Source organism: Notothenia rossii, assembly GCF_949606895.1.
Source record: "Notothenia rossii genome assembly, chromosome: 2".
In the NCBI taxonomy this organism is placed as follows: domain Eukaryota; kingdom Metazoa; phylum Chordata; class Actinopteri; order Perciformes; family Nototheniidae; genus Notothenia; species Notothenia rossii.
Window position 1 is genome coordinate 56,483,780 of NC_136904.1, and position 18,613 is coordinate 56,502,392.

Here is an 18,613-nt window from a genome sequence, read left to right on the forward strand (position 1 = left end):
TTCTTAGTTATTGCAACAGTCAAATAAATATACACAACTTTATAATAAAATGCACACATTTACCTTTTTCTAGACTAAACACAGGTATGATCCTAAGTTAAAACATATGAGGTTATCATGAGGTTGTTAACATCGCAGTTTATCAGTGGATGTTTGCTGGAACTACTTGTTAACAGCGTGTTTCCTGACGGACACACACAGCGTTGAGATCGGTCAGGTAGAGACCGGTTTCAAGTCAGCACCAATGCAGACTCGCTGTTTGAGGGCTTGATTGCCCACTCCCCCTCCACACCGCTCCACACTCGTTGCTTTGGAACAGCCCTCAATATGGCGGGCCCACCACGTGAACACGCAAACGGAGGGGGAGGGTGTAGGGGTAGGGTGTAGGGGGCGGTTTGGGAATGGGCCTAAATTGGAAAAATACTCTGAGCATGAGCAGTGTAGTTTTTACAGTCACCATTCATTTAGACGGAGAGGGAGGGGCATGATCGGGTTTTGTCCCACATGGCTCAAAACGTCTGAGAAGCCCCTCTATGGCGGCAAATCTCGGTCATAAATCGCGAGGGCATATGAGATCCACGCGAGCACAAGTCAAGCAGGAGCGGACATATATTATTTTCGCGAGCACTAAAACTGCACTCGTGCGAGAGCAATATTGAAGCCTGCAGGGGAGAAACATGCTTTGAGCATGTGTAGCATCTACATGCGCTCTCGCGAGCAATTCCTGCTCTTCTGCTCATGAAACTCTGGCCCAGGCTGAAGTCGAATAGTTCATTTAGCTTAGGAACCTTCCTAACCGAGTGAAATGACCCGGAAGTCCCTCAGTGGCAGCCATGATAAGTGCCGTTCGAATTCTCTAGATCAGGGGTGCCCACACTTTTTCAGCTTGGGAGCTACTTTTAAAATGACCACGCCCAAGTGATCTACCAACAGGGCCGCCCCCTGCCCCAATCTGTGTCGGGGGGGGGAGAGGGGGGGGATGAACGGCGGGGGGATAAACGGCGGATAAACTGTGGCACGCTTAACACCAATTGGCCGCATAAGCGTATAATAGTGTGCCGCATTTGTGCTTCAGATGAGGAGGTGAGGCCCCCTCATAACTGCATGAACCTGTATGGCACAATACAACTCAGACTGGCTTACCTGTACGTCAATCAAGTGGCAAATACCATAGTAAGGATGGATGAAAGGCTAACTTTAAAATAAAAATAAAAAATAAAAAATGTTCAATGCCATGCGATCTACCCACACTACCGGTCGATCGCGATCGACGTATTGGGCACCCCTGCTCTAGATGATAGGAAAGGAGGTTTCATACTTCCTTTATAACCTCCTTTAGCTTATGAACCACTGAACCTCCCTTGATGAAAGGAGAGAAGAAAATGCTGCCCCACAATGCATTGCAGCCGCAGCATTTGCCGTCACATAACAGTCGGTCGTTGGATTTGATTTTGGAATTAATAATTTGATTACTTTAGCAAAATATTTTATTCAGAAATGTCGCTTTTTCAAAATGTCCCCAGTTTTTATTGCCTTTCTCAAAGAAGTAAATACTATACAAAAAAAGTATAAAATGATGCAAATGTAAAAAAGCCCAAGAATTTTGCAAGTTTCTTGGCACTGTAATGTTCATCATAAACATTCCAAAAATAACCACAGAATACAAAAGCATGCCTTTAATTAAAACAATCATTAGTAAAGTAACTTACGTGAGACGTTTCCACAGCAATATTTCATCACGTTGGCGAGGGACAAAAAGTACTTCTTGTTTTAAATCCAGACAACGGCCAATCATAAAAGAGGAGGGGTGTAACCAATTAGATTTGGCGTTACTGGGAGACGGTACGCCCACTTCCTAACATTTCTCCGCGAGTGAGAGCAGGCCAGAGTTTCACGAGCAGAAGAGCAGGAATTGCTTGCGCGAGTGCTGTTTTAGTGCTCGCGAAAATAATATACGTCCGCGGCTGCTTGACTTGTGCTCGCGTGGAGCATATGCCCTCGCGATTTATGAGAGAGATTTGCCGCCATGCCCCTCAATGCAGTGCACTGTGCGCAATGCCTCAATGAGCTCAACGTGGGCGGAGCTTCACAGATGACGCGTTGCATCCTGTTTCCTGGGTAGCAGTTCTCTTCCCTCCCTTCAATCTAACCCTTCCCTTCCCCCATCCTAACCACTCCTTTTTACCTAATCCTAATCTTCCTTCCTCCCTCTCAAACCTAAACCCCAAAACCTCTCCTACTGTAAGAAATTAAAATCAATGTTGATATGACGTAATTTAAATCAAATACAGTGTTTTAATCTAAAGCAGTGTTATTCTGAAAAAACCGGAAGTTCACACTAACTATTAACTTAACACTTGTATTCTGAAAATTCTTCATTTCCGGTTAGCATTAGCATGTGGCTAATGTTTTGAAACCGCGAATTGAAGGTGAAATGACATGTGATGTTGTACACTAAACACACTGGGATTAACACTCATTTATTGACGCTGAAATAACGTTTATCTTCCTGATCGCTTCAGGAGGCCTCCCACTCCATCTGGAGCACCCTTCCCATGGCTTGCTTCAAAAAAGTTCCATGTCCCCCTTTTGAAACCACGGTTCATCAGCTCTGTGCTAAAGAGGAAGAAGTTTCCCTTCTGTCTGTATTGCGTGCATGGACCGTCACTGAAGAAATGCACCACCTCGACAGAAGGATACGAGACCTTCACTTCATCCAGGATGGGGGACAAATGTGCCCAAATGGCAGATGGGCCTTTCTCCTTTGATGTCGAAATTGTGCCAAAGCACATGTGCTCTGCTGTCCCACCAACATGAAGGATTCCTGTGTGGAGCGTTGCTTGCTTCTGGTTTGGGGCAAAGTGCATTGCCTGGATTTCTGCTGCAAGCTTACATGAGTAATTCTCCGAAAAATCCACATGAATCAAGCATTCTTGGTTGGTCATGCTTTTTCTTAATTCACGGTAGTGGGTGAACTGGCTTTTAATGTTAAATGTATGCTGTTTGAAATGTCTCAATTGGCCTTGAAACATCTCCAGCAGATCCACCAACACTATGTCCTTTTTCTTCTTCACAGTGATTTTCATGGGGACCTTGTCCTTCTTACCATCTTTGTTTTTCTTTTCTCTGATGACTGTTTCAGTTGACCACTGAGTGAGTTCGACATTTGCCTGAAGGTTAACTTCTGCTGCTATGGCAAACTCCTGTCCTTTGCAGTGGGGACACTCGTTGTACATGCAGTCCTTTGAATTTGGATTGCAGCTTATTGATGTTGTCAGGTCTTCCATGTCCACGCTCCTAATTAACTTAAGAGTGTGAAGCTTTTCAGCCAGAAAGGAAAGATTCTCATGAACCTTGCAAAGACAGGTTTGTCTGTCTGCAAGTGTTGGGTTAACCACCCAGAAGGGACGCATACGACAGAACAAGGAGTACGAGAGATTGTAATTAGGATGTTCAGTGAGAAATTTCCTGTGGAGGTTTCTCAGGGTATCATTTAAAAACCTCTTCTGTTTCTTTATCTTCCGCCTGGTGATTGTTTGTGCTTTGCCTGCTGTCAATCGGCTGCTTTCATCCCTCGTCAGGTAAGCAATGACGCTGTCTTGAATTCAGAAGGATAGGCTTCGGTACTTTATATTGCCTTCAGCAGGATTCTTGTTCCTCTTTCTGGAGATGTGTAGTGCTGTACGAACTTCTTTTTGTAATCCATACTTTTTAAGGATCTTCCCAGTTAGAATTTGTGACATTGCCTGCCTGTGTGTTTTCCTTTTGGTGGTGGCAAAGGCGTCCTTGATGTTGGCCATGAGGGCATGATGAACAAGCAATGATCTCCGCACTTCGCCAGAAACAGGGACATTGTGTAGCAGTCGCCTTGTTTTTGATGCCGGGGACTCTGAGACCGCACAGCGTCTTTTGAGTCTTTTGCGTAGTTTGTCTGTTGTTTTTTTTTTTTTTCCCGAGCAAATGTTTCAGTTTTTGTATTTCTCTGTGTAATTTTGAGTGTTCTCTCCTGGCCTTTTTTCTTCCAGCTTTTTTCTGTCTGAAATAAACAAAATAAATTACGTTACAGATAATGTGCTGTGTATACAGCATATTAATGGAAACCTTCTACTTTTTTTCCTGTTGAAAACATAAACCTGTTCCTGTCTTGCTATCATAAATCTCTACCTTGTTTACTGAGGTTGATGGACAACTTCAACTTGGCTGTCTGGACTGTCTGGTGGTGTAGCTAAGTTGTCAAGCCTGTGTTGTCTTTCTCTGCTTCTCTGCTGTGCGTTCCTCCAATAGGCCCTCTTGCTTCTTTTATCTCTGTCACTCATCTCTGCCACTGTTTTCACCTTCCCTTCTGATCTGAACCTGTGCCATGCCTATCTCTGCTTCTCTAAATATGCTGCCCTTCTTGCAGGATCAGCATCTCGACGAGCCCTGTATATCCGCTGTTTCTTAGCTGCTGACATCTATTTTAAATAATTGGATAAAAAAGTGTGTTCTGACATATGTAGAATGATAATGCTGTGTAATGACGTCTACATGTCATACAAATTGTCAACTAGGTTACCTGTCAACTGAGTTACCCAGTACTGAGGTAACTCAGTTGACAGGTAACCTAGTTGACAATTTCCCTATTTTGACCCATCATTTCAATGGTAGGCCTTGTCTGGATGACCACATGTCATTTTCTTGAACAGGTTAACATCACATTTGAACATATCATTGAATTAAAATCATTAAACAACTTTAAACCATAACAATGTACGTAACTTGTTCTAACCCATTGTTGATGGTCAATTAAAATACTCATTGACAATGTGCTATTATACATAGAATATTGTAAAAAATTAGAGGACACTCACCACAATGTGTTCAAAATGTCAGCCAAATAGGAACATGACATCATGTGATGCTGGTGACATGGTATTGGGACAAACCATTTTTGAGTTAAAGGGGGGAGTTCTGTTAGTAACATAGTTGACAGAAATTTTGCGGACATTCATATATTAAGATATTTTAATTATTTAAAGGTGGAAATCAATTTAAAAAATATGATTATTCTTTAGTATTTAGACTTTTGAAATAAATGAATAATAGTTTTTATTTACTTTAATGGTTTTTATTCATTATTTTGAAACCAAGACACCCTCAACTGAAAAACGGACATAGCAAAAACTGTCAATTTAAGAACATCATGACACATTTCAAGCTAAATTAAGCATAGGATGCACATAATGTTTGTGTGATATTATAACATGCTTTCCAATAATAGGCAAAATATGATATTTTTGAAGAAAATAGAAATTATAATTATAATTATCATCAATTGACATCAATGGACATGGAATGTACCCTAAATTGTAGAATGACTCATATATTAATAATATAAGATATAATATGTTACTTTTGTGACTGGGTAAGTACCAGTACACAACACGGGAGTCGGGACGTCACGTGCCTCAAAGGTTGAGCTCACGCCTACATTGAGCTCCCGCCCATGTTGAGATGTTGAGGCATTGCGCACTGCATTGAGGGGTACTACAAATGTCTCAATAGGCACACACTGTAGACACTAATTAGAAGAACACAGACTAAAATGGCACTATACAGACTAAACATGCTTTTAAAGTATATTTTATATATGTTTTAATTTATTTATTTTTAATCATTATTTTTAATACTTTCTGCTGACACTAGGTGGGGCTGCCCCGAATGACCAGTCGCCACTGATTAGGCTATCAACAAAGTACATCACAGTTGCATGATTGCTGATGTTCTGCGTGATGACGTTCAGTAGTCTTATCTCGTAATTTGTCAGCACCGCCATTTTAATTATGACACATAGGAGCTTCAGAGTTCATACACTCAGTGGGATATTACTGTCATATGTAATGTTGTAGAACAAAAAGTGAACATTCTTTCAGCTAATTTTAGACCTAGATCGTGGTCATAACCACAAAATATAAGATCAAAATTAAAATGATCCTCCTTTTTCTGCAGTTTTCAACAGAAACTTTGCCTTTAAAATGAAGATTTCAGAATAAAGGGCCTTCAGAACAAAGGGTCAAAGGTCAGTCCCCGTCCAGGTGAGCATGTCACAGCAGCTGCTGGCCTTCAAATGTAAGACAGTTTGTGAGGTTGGACTGGACCAGATGGCCCAAGACCTAAAATGCTAAAAATATTTGTACATAGCCAGATAAGGACAAATTATCCTTCGGCTTCCAGCTTTTTTTCTTCCAACATTGTCTCGTATTAATTCTGTCTATATGCATCTATTTTACAAAGGCAAAATGTCTTGGTGCTGGGAAAACCCATACTCAGACTATGAGCTTTCAGGCCAATAGTTAGTAAAATGTTCTTTAACTATCAGGACCTCCGGACAGGAGGGCAGCCCCCCAGTGACTGAGTGTGTTCATATACACACTCCACACTCCATAACATTTGTCCTTCATTCTATTAACCTCACACCAGTTGATGAAATACATTGATGTCCATTTTCAAAAGAAGCATTCTTAATTATTCATTCTTGTTTTTTAAGATTTATGTTGTACAGTATCTGACAACACTGTTAGAAGCCCAGCCGGAGTATTTCCAGTTTGAGAGAATGTGATCCACTGCCCGAGACATGTTGTTTGGTATTCTGCTAACAGTTTACTTACATTTGTTATTGGGGGAAAAAAACCATTTGTTATTGTCACAAAGATTGAAATGCAAGTGGAGCCAGTGATCTGGAGCTCTTCCATCTTTCATACTGTCTCCTGCTAACATAAACCCCTGAGTATCTACAGCCATCTGAATTCAGTCAAACACAAGTCAGCATCTTTAATGTAAGTATTGAAATAGTTATTTTTTTGTATTTAATCTTTTACATAAAACAAAGAATATCAGTAATATACAATTCTCAATTGGTACTGCTAAGGTGACTGTCACACAAAAACATCACTGTTATTATTTGGGTCTGAAAGAAAAACATTTAGAGGGAGAATACCTGTCATAGTGAGTAACAATATGTGCAATAAATGGTAAATTACACTCATTGGTGCTGAATACAAATACTGAGCTTGAGAGTAAATGTTAGAAAAATACAATACTCTTGTGAGGGTGAGGCTCTTTATTATGTGAGCCTTTTTAGAAACACAGACACCATGCTCCATCTACCCGTATCAGTACAGCCAATCCCTGATCCATAAACGCCTCGTCTCACCTGTGTACGCTACATATTTCATTTAACTCAACAAACATCACCTTCAACATTGACATGTAGCAAGTAAGTAAAGGTTTAAGAGGTAAATAGAGTAAGATGACATGACTAAGGATATTGTGCAACCTTACAGTGCTCCATAGTTCTACATCAAGTGTAAACTGTCTCCAGTGTTTCAGAACATTATGGCTATAGTCACCATGACAAGTCTGATATGTAGATTCAGGTGCATTTATTATTCTGTATGTGATTAGCTCAGAGCAGATTTTGCCAATATGCATTTTGGCAAACATCTATGCATGAAAATGCAAGGAGCTGACGAAGGTGTGAGGGGAAACATCGCAAAGCAGCTAAAACTGTCGAATATGTCGGTATGCATTCAAAACACCAATAAAATTACAGTAAAAGACACGGCATACATAATAGAGAGAAACTGGTGAGTTATTATATGGTTAAATGTACAGACAAAAACAAAGAAGAGGAAAATATTGATATCTTTAAAGGATTACAGTGAAATGTGGTGTGTCCACTGGCTGCAGTAAAATGACTGAACATGTTAAAGTTGAGGTTTACTTAATAAATGCACAGCATCTATCAGAGACAGTAAATAGTACTTTCCCTGAGCTAGCACAACAATGGGCCTACCGGGTGCTTTCTAACTAAGGTAACATGCACAACTCACTGTCCTGATGTCATAACTGTGGAAACGTGTACAAAATACAGAACGCAGTTTACATTTGAAGAGTTTCATTACAAGATGTGATGTGCACTCTTTACAGAGTGTGAAACCTGTATAACGTCATTTGAGACTTGATAGTCAGACCACGAAGCCCTGAGAGGAAAACAAATCCTGCTGATCATATTTCTAAGACTGGTCTATAATGTTGTTCCTCCTTTGTTTACGTGAACTATTTTGCCAGTATAATCTATATAAATTGGAAATCTTTTATTTTCGATTTTTATTGGGATACATTAATAACCATAATTTATTAATATCTCAACAAGAAACAATAACTTACTTTCACATGCCCACATTTTTCCCCAAAATGTTTTCAAAGATGAAATAAAGGTAATTTAGAAAAACTCCACGCAAAACCCTTTCCCCACACCTCTTCTACAGATGGAGAATAAAATCCAGGCATAAAGAAAGATTATCTTCACAAACCCTTGTGTTGTCAAATGTTCTTCAGTCACAAGCACAGAAGCGACAACCAATTAGATGAAACTTATAAAATGGATTAACAGAATTATTTTTTTCTCTCTTTCCTCTCAGGACCTCCGTATCAGACTCAGTGTAGAAGACCTTTGCTTTTGTTACTAGATATTTCAATGTGGGTAAAAAAAACAGTGGACACCAAGTTAAACCTCTTGTGATGAAACTCTCTATAAGATGGATATCTGTGGTTAGAATAAGTCTAGAGGGTGGTTGCATGCAAGTTGATATTAACATTGTGACAATAAAAAAAGTTTCCAACCAGATAGTGCACACTTTAAAGATTCACATTGCTAAGTCAGGTTAAGGGACATGAATGGCAATCAGTAGTTAGTGCTGTACATATAGGGTCTTCAGGATGGAAACCATAGTTTGTTGAGTTTATCGGGTTCCATGAAAAAAAGACGAGTGAAATATGTGTGAGTTTTCAGTAGCTTTAGGTATTTATAAGATGTGAAGCAGGATTAGATCTTCACATTGACTGTGATTGGCTGGAGAATGAATATGATGACTAATCTTTGTTGAGCAGGATTTTGGTGCAGATCTTTCATTTCCATTATTATTCTCCAAAGTGAGCAGAGCTGGTGCCAACATGAAGGTCTGGTGGTGAATTTCTTGCACTTGTGAATTTTTTTTCAATTTTAAGCCTGAATTTACCAATTATTTAAAGAGTAAACAAATGTGAAATCAAATTAAGCTTCATATCATCATTTCCTAGCTCATTGTTTTGGCTGTACAGATGCAAAGTAAGATAAAGCCATTCAAATATGTTCAAAACAGCTAGCAGGATAAAGACTCTATTGGATGTGTACATTTGCTAAAACTAGTTGAAATAGGATTATCTTGTCTGCTGGATACATAGGGTGGGTCATTATTTGCTAAACATGTTAACTGTGAAGCTGCAGCGAGGTTTAGGCTTAGTATTTGCTCTGTCTTCTTTGGGCCAAACTTGATGACACGGCGCTGCCAGATGAATAACTCCTTCGTCACTGGAGCAACTAATCAGGTTCACAAAATGGTAAAATTATCATTGTATTACTTTTGGCAGTTAAGTGTGTGCTGTATTGAAAGCATGTAAGTCGGTCAAATGATTGTACACATATGGTAACTATTGTAAAATTGTTATTATAGGTACAGTTTTCACCAACACACTAGAGAAGCAGATATAACAGTTTGCAGTAATGTCAATGAGATGGAAACCTTCAAAATGGCTGCCAGAAGGTTCATTACTACACCTGAAATGCTACTCAGTATCTCAGCCCCACAATGAGCACAGGTGGAAGCCCACGATGCCAAGCTCACTGGTTGTCCAGCTCTGAGTGTTTCATCCTGATACAGAGACACACTGTCCAAACTTTGGGATTCAGGGATCCTCCATATGTGTTAGAGTGAGAAATCCGATTGATTTGTTGCTTCAGGTAGACTCAGTCAGCTTTGTGAACTCTGAAATGGAAAATGTAGAGCAGAGTGAGATCCAATAGCAAGGTACCATGCCAACAACATCTAAAATAAACGTCTGTCATGCAAATTATTAACATGCAACATTATTTTGTTTATTTCTACAGAAATGGCTTAATCGCATATTGCAATACAATTCCTCAGTTTATATCCCAAGAACCTGCACATAGACAACCAATAGGCGCGTTCACACCGGAATAAGTCCTTGAGGGAGGATTAGGTAAATGAAGCCGCTGACGTCACTTCTTCTTCTTCTGCTTTGGGTTTACTGGCAGGCCGCAAACAACTTCACGGCGTATACTGCCACCCGAAGTTCCCGGCCGGAAGTCCCCGGAGTTGGGGACTGGCTTCAGTCGAAGATGCTGGGACTCCCAGCGCCTTCCGAGTAAATCGCCAGAACGCCGACACCTCCTCATCTCCACCGCTCCCATGTTTTCTTTTGTGTTGCCATAAGTTAGTCTCTCTGCGTTTCTGCGCTTGGCTAATGCTAATGCTAATGCTAATAGTGCAATGCGAGGATAATAAAATGGCGGTTTCATAAAACTTTTTGGCAGTTTTATGGGGCGTGGTTTGCAATCCGCCCAGCCAATCAGACATAGGAACCTTTTTCTCCCACGAAAGTAGCTGCTCTCTAGCAGGGACGGAAACTATCTCGGAACTAAAGTGGGAAAAGTACTGCGGTGTGAACGTGCCTAATGTATTCAAAGATAGTCAGCAACTCTTTCAGCTGACTGCAGACCACCTTACATTTCAATGATTTCAATAGTATTAAAGTGTTGTCGGTGTTATATTTAACATTTATCATCCAATCATCAGTGCACAAGCAACTGTGGTTTAAATGCAAATAGAAACAGACAACTTGGGATTTGATTGCAGTGGGCAGCGATGATATTTGAAGAAACCTGCTGCCCTGCATGTTGATGTTAAGTTATATCACTTTCAACATAAGTTTCCCATGTGAGTTAACCAGGTCTGTTTCATATAATATGGATTCTAACTATGGATACTGTGAAGTGTTGTTATATGGTATGGAAAATTAAAGTGTGGAAGAGTGTATATCTGTGAAACGGTTTTAATTAAAGGATTGTACCTAAAGGCAACAGAATGTTACTTCACCTTTCAGAGGTGATTTTTGTATCAAATCAAGATGAACCTTCTCTACACATGACATTAAAGTAAGAGAATGACAATGTGCACTGTGGTTAAGTGGACACAGAAACAAAGGGTGTTATGTTTTATTTTATTTACAAATGTGTAATACTTGGACCACATAATGATCATCTGTTTTATCAATTACTCAACCCGTGTGACTTTGAATTCTCCAAGAAACGTTTCTTGTCTGCTTCACATTGAACACAGAATCGAGAAATGGAGACAGGTCTATTAATGAATTGAAGTAAATAGAGGTCGGTTTAACAATTGTAAAACTATATCAAAAATATGTTTACAATGTCTTACACAGCTAATTCATGATAATCATATCATCAAAGTCTTTTTTTCGATATAGTTTTGCTAATGTTCCAAGTTGTTGCTAATGTTCCAAGTTGTTGAGGATTTTCTTTCAGCTGTTTGTTTTTTCTCTCATTGTGAGGGCATGCAAGTTTTCTTCAATCATTGAATAATTGATAGAAAAGATGATTTTGTGGGTGTGGGTATTGCTCCATTATGCCTTACAGTTGGCGAGCTGAAGTCTTGTCTGCTCTTTCTGTTGGCTCGAAGTGGCTCGGGTTTTGGATTTGATATAGGTCAACTTCTTTGATTCCATCCCACCTGGAAAACACAGGATTAAACTAACTTCAGAGGTTTTCTCAGCAATCACACTCTACTCTCTGATATGTCAAGTAGAGGTCTCAAATGTGGAGTTGGGAGAACAGAGTGACACTGACTGGCCAACATCCAACATCTTCAAAGTCAAACCAGACTTCTGAATCAAAGTGGCAGGAGATCTGAACACCAAGGAGCATTGGCTCACATCTTGAAAGATGACTAATTCGTACTTCTGACCTTTAAGAGACAATAGCCTTCCTGAACTGAAACACTGAGAAATAAACCAGAGTTTTGTTTGCTGGATATTGAGTTAAGGTGGAGATAAATAACATTGAACAGCTAAAAGTGTTCATGGTGTATAAGAAGAAGTGTCCCTCAGGAGATGTGGGGTTTGTAATTTAAACTGCTTAGGAATAACATTGCAGTTGTACATCTAAAGAGTTGTCATGTTTTTATATGTAGCCTTTACTAAAAACCAAAAACAGGAGGTACAAGGATTTAATTCAAGGTGACAAAAACGAGCACATTGGACTAATTAGCTTACTATAAGCAGTAGCCTAACCTTGCGTTACTTTCAAGGACAAGAAGTATTTCATCAGGTGACTAGTTATAATTTCAGGATCTGTTGGGTTAAAATAAAAAGCCCCTTCAAAGCACATTATTCCCCATTGCATGGAGTTATCTTGGGTTCTGGTATCTGAGTTAGGCTAACGTTAGCGGCTCTGTCCGGCTCTTATTTACGGTGGCCCTGAAGTGCAATTCAAAACAGCATTTCAGGAAACACCACAGCATTTCAGAAAACACCACAGCATTTCACAAAACACCACAGCATTTCACAAAACATATACAGTATTTCACAAAACACCACAGCATTTCACAAAACACCACAGCATTTCACAAAACGCTACAGCATTTCAGAAAACACTACAGCATTTCAGAAAACACCACAGCATTTCACAAAAAACCACAGCATTTCACAAAACACCACAGCATTTCACAAAAAATATACAGTATTTCACAAAACAGCACAGCATTTCACAAAACACCACAGCATTTCACAAAACATATACAGTATTTCACAAAACACCACAGCATTTTCACAAAACACCACAGCAATTAAATCACGGTAACATATGTTCATTTTGTTGTAGTTGGTATCTACCAAAGTATTTGCATGGATATAAGCCCCGACCCCTCTCCAGCGCGTCTTGTTTGAATGACAGGAGTTAACACAGCCGCGGTGAAACCTGAAACTCAAGCGATTAGAGCGATGCGAATATTCGGGGCTTATATCCATATAAATACTATGGTAGACTACAACAAAAGGAACATATTTTACCGTGATTTAATTGTAATACAGGTTTCAAAATGATGCCGAAGAAACAACATACCATAACCAGTTAGTAAAAACCATGAATTAATGCATTGACAAGTCTGCAGACAGACGGCAGGCTAAAAACCTTTTAAAATGCGTTTTTTCTGAATGGAGATCGGATCGATCAGGATAAACCAACCTGTAGCTGCTCCGTCCAAACTCACAATAACGGCATACATACATAAATAAAGCAGCGACTGTATTCGCCATGACACAGACAGTCTGTGGTTTGTACTTGTTTAACTTTGGTCCAGTTTCTGAACAGATATGAAGAGCTGTTAGCTCTGAGTGCTAACAGCTAACAGCTGATATTTTGGGACAAGCGTCATTTCTTGACTGGCAGCAAAAACAACCAATCACAGCAGTGCTTCTCTGGCTGGCTCTGTCCAATCACAAACAAGAAGTGTTCTCCCTAAAGCAATACCCTTTCCGTATAAGTTGAAATGCTGTGTTGTTTTGTGAAATGCTGTGGTGTTTTGTGAAATGCTGTAGCGTTTTCTGAAATGCTGTGGTATTTCCTGAAATGCTGTTTTGACTTGCACTTCAGGGCCACCGTACTTTTTTTATATTAGATGAACCTAACCCTGAAAGATTGCGTTGTTTTCAATACTGCTTATGCACCGTGTTAGACTGGCAAGCTTGACAGGCGTAAAAGCTTCTTTTTTTTCTGTGCGTATATGTTATGTTTGGCGGAGAACCCTCCCCCCTGAACCACCAAATATAAAATACATGTTGGCACATGCTATGTGATAAGCATAATGAGCAGGCCTGGCAGTGTGGAGGCTCGGGTTATTGGAATGATCAATGCTGCTTCCGGTAGTCTATTATGTGTGGATATATATAAACATATGTGCTCCTTTAAGTGGCACACTTGTTAAACCAAAGCAGGAAGCGTGAAAGCAGTGGATGCCTCTTAAACATCTCCTTGATGGATACATGAATAATGAACCCCCAAGCATAACTTTCACTGAATATGTCCTTATTGGAAACTCCAAAGTGTTTTCAGAAGCAGCATATACACTGAGCAAAACCCCACTTTAAAACTAATGCATCAATGTATGGACATCATAAGGCGCGTTCACACCGCAGTACTTTTCCCACTTTAGTTCCGATATAGTTCCGAAATGTCGCGTTCACACCAAAAAGAGCCGGAACTAAAAATGAGCTCATGAGAACCTTTTTACCCCCTTTTCAGTCCCTGCTAGAGAGCATGTACTTTCGTGGGAGAAAAAGGTTCCTATGTCTGATTGGCTGGGCGGATTGCAAACCACGCCCCTTAAAACTCCCAAAACGTTTTGTGAAGCCGCTATTTTATTATCCTCGCATTAGCATTATTAGCATTAGCATTAGCCCAGCGCAGAAACGCAGAGAGACTAACTTATGGCAACATAAAAGAAAACATGGGAGCGGTGGAGTGATGAGGAGGTGTCGGCGTTCTGGCGATTTACTCGGAAGGCGCTGGGAGTCCCAGCAGCTTCTACTGAAGCCAGTCCCCAGCTCCGGGGACTTCCGGCCGGGGACTTCGGGTGGCAGTATACGCCGTGAAGATGTTTGCGGCCTGCCAGTAAACCCAAAGCAGAAGAAGAAGAAGTGACGTCAGCGGCTTCATTTGCCTAATCCACCCTCAGGGACTTATTCCGGTGTGAACGCGATCTGTACTTAGTTAATGAGAACTAAAGAACTCTGATGAACTAAAGTGGGAAAAGTACTGCGGTGTGAACGCGCTTATAGTAACTAAAAAGATGTTTGTGTTTTTTAAGTACTTTTTCTGCCAGACTTGCAGATTTGATGATGCTCACAATCTAGCATCATGTTGTTGGTTTTTAATAGAGGTTGGTGTCCGGAAACATCACAAGCAGCAACATAGGGGCAGCAGGGTCTCTGCAGAGACCCTCACACACTATACATTCTTTTTAGGAAAATCCTACTCCTTGCCTTAGGAGACCTTTTCACATTCAACTGTTGTCATTACTTTAGACCAGGGGTGTCAAACTCAATTTCATCGCAGGCCACATTAGAATTATGGTTGCACTCAAAGGGCTGGTGGTAACTTTAAGACTATTTAAATATACATAGATAAATATATATAACTAGACCCTCCTTCGCAACTTTCCGCATATTTCGCAACTTCCCGCAATTTCACCACATAAAATCACATAAAAACCCTGCATGTTTAATCGCATAATCAAGGATTTTAGCCCGCATAATCAAGGATTTTAGCCTAGCCCGCGTAATCAAGGATTTTTGCCCGCGTTTTTCTGGAGGGTCTATATAACATATATAAAATAATGTATTATTTTACATTATTTCCTCTGCATTGGATTATTATCTAGGGTAATCATTTCATAATTAACTACGTCTGATAGCAGAAGTCTAGGGCAAATCATTGCAAGTCTCTTCAGTGCACATCTCACAAAATGAGATGCATTGTGGGACATGTAGTTTATGGGCAACATGCTCCTGTAAAGCGGCACGTAACCTTATAATAAACTGATTATATTCTTTGCAAGGTCTTGTGGGGCCACATAAAATGAAGCGGCGGGCCAGATTTGGCCCCCGGGCCTTGAGTTTGACACCCCTGCTTTAGACAATTAGAACGTTTTACCTTCATTTTAGTTTAGTTTAAGTTACTTTGTATTTGTTAGTTAGTGTTATTTAGTTTATGGTTATTTTTGTATATATGTTCATTCGAATTTCTGTAAACATAGTTTAGTTGCCATACGAAAATATTTTCCACTGACTAATTTTGTATATAAAAATAACCCTTCTCCAGAAAACTAGTAGGAGAATCCCCTTGAAGTGTCCTCTGGACCCCTGCAGTCCACACCGGGGGCGTTACTGTACCTGGGGGGGGTCTGGGCAGCCTGCTCTGGGTATCACACACACTGGAACACGTCACAATGGGTTGAGACTGGGGTTGGATGGGCTGGAGGAAGGCCACAGTGGGGAAAGGCACTGAGCGGATATGGGTCATGGAGGAGCTGGAGAAGGAGTTTGGCCCCCCTGCATGGCTGCTGTCCTTAAAACCGGAGGGTATTCTCCAGCGGGGTAAAGGGGAAGGAGACACATCCTTGCTGGAGGAGCCGGGGATACTGGGAGGACTGAGGGACTGGTCTGGGGTTGAGGAGGACTTAGGGAGGAGTTGCAGGATGGAGGAGAAGAAGGAGCAGGATTCAGGAAGGGGGATGGTCCCGATCCCACTGTCCAACGTCCGCATCTTGCAGCCTGAGCCTGGGCACAGGGAGGACAGTGAAGCGGCTCAGGAGAGAGAGGGAAACAACAGAAATGACACAGCAGGGTAACCATGGTTGAAGTGGAGCTAAAGAAACCTTTAAAATATACTAAAACACAATAATAATAGTTAGTTACTAATCTATATCATGTGCTGTAACTCTGCACTGTTGTCTCAAGGAAATATTTGTGTAAAGACTTTCCACGTGAATAATCGATTTTTACTCACTCTGATAAATAAAGTCCTTGAAATGAAAACTGAAGATTTTAATCAGTGAAAGAGCGTTCATTATCAAATGAGGGCAGCTTTACGTCAATAATAATAATGGCTCTCTCTGCTGGACTATGTGATTGTTTTTCGGTCATGCCTCCTTTTTATTCCTGCCATATTATCCTCTGTTAACAGCTGGTTCTAGTGTTGTGTTTGATTCATTTTTGAAGCAGACATCCAACAGATGGTTAGTCTGTTCTCTTATTTATTCTCCACTCACTTGGCAATAGTTTCCTATTGCAAGCCAAATTGAAATGTGCTGGTTCAGTACAATGTAATTACACTGGGTAATGACTCAGTTCATTACCACATACAAATAGCTCTGTCACACAGCATGACTCGGCCACTTTCAAATCAAGCTCACTTAAACCACTGCTTTCGATTACAGATGGGTGAGAAGTAGCATGCATTGTTCACTGTGAATATGAAATGTGAGAAATGCCAATGACATGACATTTAAATACACTTCAAATGTGTGTATTTGTATTAGCAATACATTAAACACAACTGTCAAACATAAGTGGTCATGTTTTATGTGCAACCCGTTATCACGGCCATCTAACATGTTTTTAAATACAACTACGGTTGTAGTTGAAGAGTTTGTAAATTAACATGAACTGAAGCTGTTGCCTGGCAACTCAATCGCACAAAGTCACGTCCGTTAATTCCACATCCACACGCATGGATTAACATCGATTTAATACATTAATGTAGCCTTTGTTTCTGCTAAAAGAGGTGTCGACCAGCTGGGGCAACAAGAAAATCGGTGTAATCGAGTATTAAAAAAAAAAATCATTACGTCGGGGTAGCATTTGCTTGGCATTTCCGGTTATTTCTCCACTGGTTAACATGGGTTAACAATACTGTGTAACTGTCACGTTTGAAGGGACGAAATCGTGACATCTTCACGTCTCCCAGCATGGTAAATCGTCACATGTTCACGTCTTGCCGTGATACCGGGTTGTTTCAGTGATGTTTCTCAACATCAATGAAAAGGTCTGAAATATTGCCTGCAGAACTACAATTAGAGTTACACTGATAAAACTAAAGCTCTGCATTTGAAATATGCGAGGTGTCATTCACATTGCTGTTCAGCAACTTTAAAAACCGAGCAGAAATAAAAAAGAGCAGAAATAATAAAAAAACAAGATGGATCACAGCAGCCATCTATCTGAATCTAAATAAGAAAAGATATCCACTAGCTGTTCATGTTTAATATGAACCCTGTGGCAGGAACCTGCAGGCATCTCAGGCAGGAGCAAGGCAACAGCTGCTCCCCTTTATTAATTAAGGCGTGCTCCCATGAGACTTCTCGCCCCTCTTACTTTCTACAACATTCTTCTTTGTCTTCACTTCTTGCAGTTTCAAGATGGATTGCTCAAAATAATTGAGTTTTTCCAAATGCGTGAAATTACCAGAGAATTAGGATAGCGGTAACAAATTATGAATAAAGTTAAAGGTAGTTCTTGTCTTCGAAATGTATTCCTACTCTTTTACTTAAGTAAAATAATCAATATCACAGTGTAAGAACAACATTTTAATAACATCTTTACAGATTCCATGTATAAAGGTAATTGTAAGTTCAGCAGCACTTTGGATAAGTGTCTGTTTTTAACTGTTGTAAACAAGAACAATTCATTGAATTGAGAAGACATAGAACAGACGTTATTGATTAGTTTGGTTAGTTGGAAGTTAAGGAGCGCTGTGACACAGTGTTCCCTGAAAGCAGCATCACACAGGCTGAGCATTGATTGGTTTAAACAAACCTTGAACATGTGTGAGCTTCACATCCTTCCTCTGTTGTACCAAGCTCAATCAATAACTGTCTCCATGTCCCAAGTCAACATTGCAGTGATTATCTTCTGGTGTTGTATATGGCCAGTGGCCATAGTGGTTTGAAAGCTGATCTGGCAGGACCATAGAGAAATAAGGTAAACTAACCTGGGCTGGTATCAGCTGGCAGGACACAATGCGACAGCGTCTTGTGAATACAGATTCAGCCTTAAGCATCTAAACCTTTGCAGGTATGTTTTTAAGCTGTTCAAAGCACCTTTAGCTAAGCAACTGGCAAGTCTGCAAACCGACTGTGGCAGCGGGGTGTGGTTTGGG

General features: G+C 40.3%; 1 protein-coding gene across 1 annotated transcript in view; it reads right to left on the bottom strand.

Annotated features, from left to right (window-relative positions):
• Positions 1-6,785: 6,785 nt before the first annotated feature.
• The window catches only part of LOC307029642 (nck-associated protein 5-like), a gene marked incomplete at its 5' end in the record, with an annotated part of 58,392 nt that continues 46,564 nt past the window's right edge, over positions 6,786-18,613 (bottom strand). Inside the window, 3 exons of the mRNA XM_079665723.1 lie at positions 6,786-9,845; positions 11,535-11,630; positions 15,847-16,233. Coding sequence (XP_079521849.1) covers positions 9,844-9,845; positions 11,535-11,630; positions 15,847-16,233 — 485 coding nt within the window. The 3' untranslated portion in view covers positions 6,786-9,843. The remainder of the gene's footprint in view (positions 9,846-11,534; positions 11,631-15,846; positions 16,234-18,613) is intronic.